We start from the raw sequence: 3,360 nt of genomic DNA on the forward strand, positions 1-3,360 counted from the left end.
AGGTGTCTGTTCCGGTGACATTACCTCTGGGGTTTGATTTACCTGAGCCTGAGGCATTTGTGGTTGTGACTTTCCCTGTTGGACTTGATCTATGGGTGCCTGTTGGGGTGGTAACTCGGGTTATTTCGGACACAACTTTAGAAACGGGTCTGACAGTTTTGTGTTTCCTGGTTTTTCTAGGTTCTCCTTCTGAGTCTGACCTACATACTCGTTCCCCTTGCTCATCTTAGATCTGTATCAGACTTGTAACTGAGGCCTGATCCATTCTTATACTTTCACCTCTACACTCTATCTCTGTGTCTGAGTCTGTTTGGAAATGTTGTTGCTGTGGATGCCGGTGTGTGTGTTTGTGTGTCTTGTGGCTAGGGCCCGCCTGGGCTGTAAGCTGTGTGTGTACATTGCAGCCTTCTCCAAAACAACTCAAATTGCAGGACACCCGTCTTCAGTCTTCAAAAAATAACGGAAAATAACCATAAAATGTCTCCATGCAGCTCTCACAGCATGATCTAAGTCTTTTGAAGCCAACAGATCCCAAAGTGACTTGAAAAGACCGACATTTACACCTTTAGCTGAAATCGCCACTCTAGCTGTTATTTCAAAATACGTCACCCAGCCTTGATAGGTAAGACTAGCTCGAATTAGCAGAAACAAGACTTCCGGTTTGGCCGTTTAGCCTTCAAAATAAAAGCGCGAGATTTAAAAATAGGTAGAAATACTGTTTTAAACCAATTACTTTGTATTTAATTGTCAAATTCAACAAGTGAGCACCCATATTAATGTTTGGCAAAATAGCATCAATTGGCCATAGTGCCCATCTTTCCTTCTGCCATTTCCATCAAATTGGTTTTCCCTTATATCAGCTGAACTGCCCATGATAAATATGTCAATATGTCGACACCTATGTTTGATGGCCAAGGAAGACAATAGTACTAAGGAATACATCATAAACTGTTCAAATCACTGTACATACCACACTTTATTTCACAACAAACACTAAGACACACAAAACACACAATCATTGTACACTGTTTGAACCTGAAAGTCTTTACAGAAGGTCTGGCTGCTTTCCCGCTGTCAGAGGATTTCCACCCGTCTCATTCACTTGGAGTGCGGCGCTCGGCTCCAGCAGGCCCTTTCTCCGGTGTGGAGCCTAAAGTGGGTGTTGAGGTGGGCTGACTGGTTGAAGCACTTCCCGCACACGTGGCAGCGGAAGGGTTTCTCCCCGGTGTGAATGCGGTGGTGCCTCTTCAGCATGCTGACCGTGGTGAAGCTCTTCCTGCACACCGCGCAGCTGTAGGGTTTCTCCTTGGTGTGCCAGCGCATGTGCACCTCCAGCTGGCAGGCGAAGCTGAAGCCCTTCCCGCACTCTTTGCAGCAGTGCCACTTCTGGATGCCCTGGGCTGGGTGAGAGGGCCGCGGCGGAGGCGGCTTCAGCGATCTCACGCTCTTGATCCGCAGCACGTGCGCGCTCTGCTTTCCGTTTGAGCGGGCCGATCCTTTCGTCTGCTGTCCCTCGGGTCCCGGTGGATGTTGTCTTTTCTGAATCCTGTCACTGTGCTCTGTGTCGGCATGAGAATCAATTTGAGCTGCTCTGACATGTGAATAAACAGTCAGCGAGGACGGTAAGCCGCTGGTTGGTTGGTATTTCCTGCTGTCTACTCCCTCGCTTTCAGTCTTGATGTCCTGGGATGCTATTGGAGGAGGGGAGACACTTTCTCTGTTACACACAGTTTGGGTGGGTGGAAGCTGTGACCTCTGTGGTGGTGCAACCTGACCACAGTTTCCCTCCGCGAGTGAAGATGAGGTTCTTCCTTCATGTGGAAGATCCCTTTGAATGTTGCTGAGCTCGAGCTCTTCTTTAATTTGCAGTGGCGGCTCCACGCTGGCTCTCCATTCGGGCTCACAGGGCTGACCGTCTTCTTGGGGTTGGATAGAATGAGGTTCTGAAAGGTTACAAATATCACAGTCATGTGAAGTGTACAGTATTCGCACTAAGACACAACACTGTGACTTTTCAATGCCTGATATGACAATCAGTTTACACACTATCACTCTGTCAGACACACACAAAAAAGTCAAAATAGATCCGTCGGTTGCTGTCAAAGTCTTCTGCTCAATCCCAGCCCCAATACACTCTGTTCTCACTCTCACCCAAACTCCATTCAAAAATCTGGCAATTTAATGTTGCCTTGCTTATCAGCAAACATACATACATTCATAGAACATGACTTAAGGCCTTTTCTTAATGCTGCCTTCAAATGGGCTCGTGTTTACCGTGTTCACGAGAAGAGTCCATATGAACGCCCCCCTCCTGTGGTATTCACGACTTCGGAAGTGGAAATTTTCTGAAAGCTCCGAGTTCACGAGTCGTGTACACGACTTCCCATTTCGTAACCACGAGCTCATGAGTTCCATTTGAAGGCAGCATTAATCAACAGGTTCTACTAGTGAAGTTGGCATTCATATAACCCTCCAAACAGCAGTTATTTCAATATCATTTACATTTTTAGAATTGCTTCCCACAGTCCTCTTCCATCAAAATGCTACACAGTGGAGGGCGGTATCAAACAGCGTGAACCAATTCCAAAAGTTGAGATTTTATTGAAATAAAGTTCTGCTTAGTGGGTCATCTATGTGCCGAATCTATTAGAAGACACCAACGACTGAGGAAAGGTCTTCAGTCATGTTCTGTCAGATATGTACCTCTACCCATAAGCAAGGCGACATTAAACTGCCATATTTTGGAAGGATTTTGGCCTGACTTCGTTTCTATGCGAGAGTGAACGGAAGGTATAGGGGCTAGCTCATGTCAGTCAGAACAAGCAGGACAGAAAGTCACGAGCTAGTCGCCGTTTCTTTACCTGACTGAAGTAACAGGCGCTGAACGGCAACATTGAGGAGCCGTTTGAGCCGCTCATTTTCCTCTTTTGAGCGCAGGATTTCACTCTGGTACTCCACCACCGTCTCTTTAATCGCTCTGAAAATGTCGGCGGCGGCCGCTGTCAGTCTGTCGTTGAGGAACACGTTCAACAGCTCCAGTTTAGTCATGTCTCCTGCTGCTGCTGTTTCCAGAGGAGGAGGAACGTCCTTCTGTTTACATCTGCTCACCCGGAAGTAACGACACGCCGGCAACATGAGCGCGCTCTCTCAGAGCCACAGCGCCACCTCGTGGGCGGGGAACCACACAGCATGGCAGACACGTTCTTCTCCCCTCCATTTATTTAAACAGACTAAATAAAAGTATATTCTTACCAGAGGTGTGAACAAGTCAGTCTCAAGTGTAAATGTAGATTCAGTTCAATTCAGTTTATTTGCACATATAAAAAAAAAGAACAGATAACAAACAAGAAATATATATAC

General features: G+C 46.7%; 1 protein-coding gene across 1 annotated transcript; it reads right to left on the reverse strand.

Annotated features, from left to right (window-relative positions):
- Positions 1 to 957: 957 nt before the first annotated feature.
- LOC139914540 (uncharacterized) lies at positions 958 to 3,052 on the reverse strand. Its single transcript, XM_071902878.2, has 2 exons — positions 2,862 to 3,052; positions 958 to 1,943 (listed from the first exon to the last, which is right to left on the reverse strand). Exons 1-2 carry the CDS (start codon positions 3,046 to 3,048, stop codon positions 1,099 to 1,101), a joined length of 1,032 nt encoding a protein of 343 aa, XP_071758979.2. The 5' UTR covers positions 3,049 to 3,052; the 3' UTR covers positions 958 to 1,098.
- Positions 3,053 to 3,360: the final 308 nt, after the last annotated feature.

The sequence above is a fragment of the Centroberyx gerrardi genome, chromosome 5 (genome assembly GCF_048128805.1).
Source record: "Centroberyx gerrardi isolate f3 chromosome 5, fCenGer3.hap1.cur.20231027, whole genome shotgun sequence".
NCBI classification, from domain to species: domain Eukaryota; kingdom Metazoa; phylum Chordata; class Actinopteri; order Beryciformes; family Berycidae; genus Centroberyx; species Centroberyx gerrardi.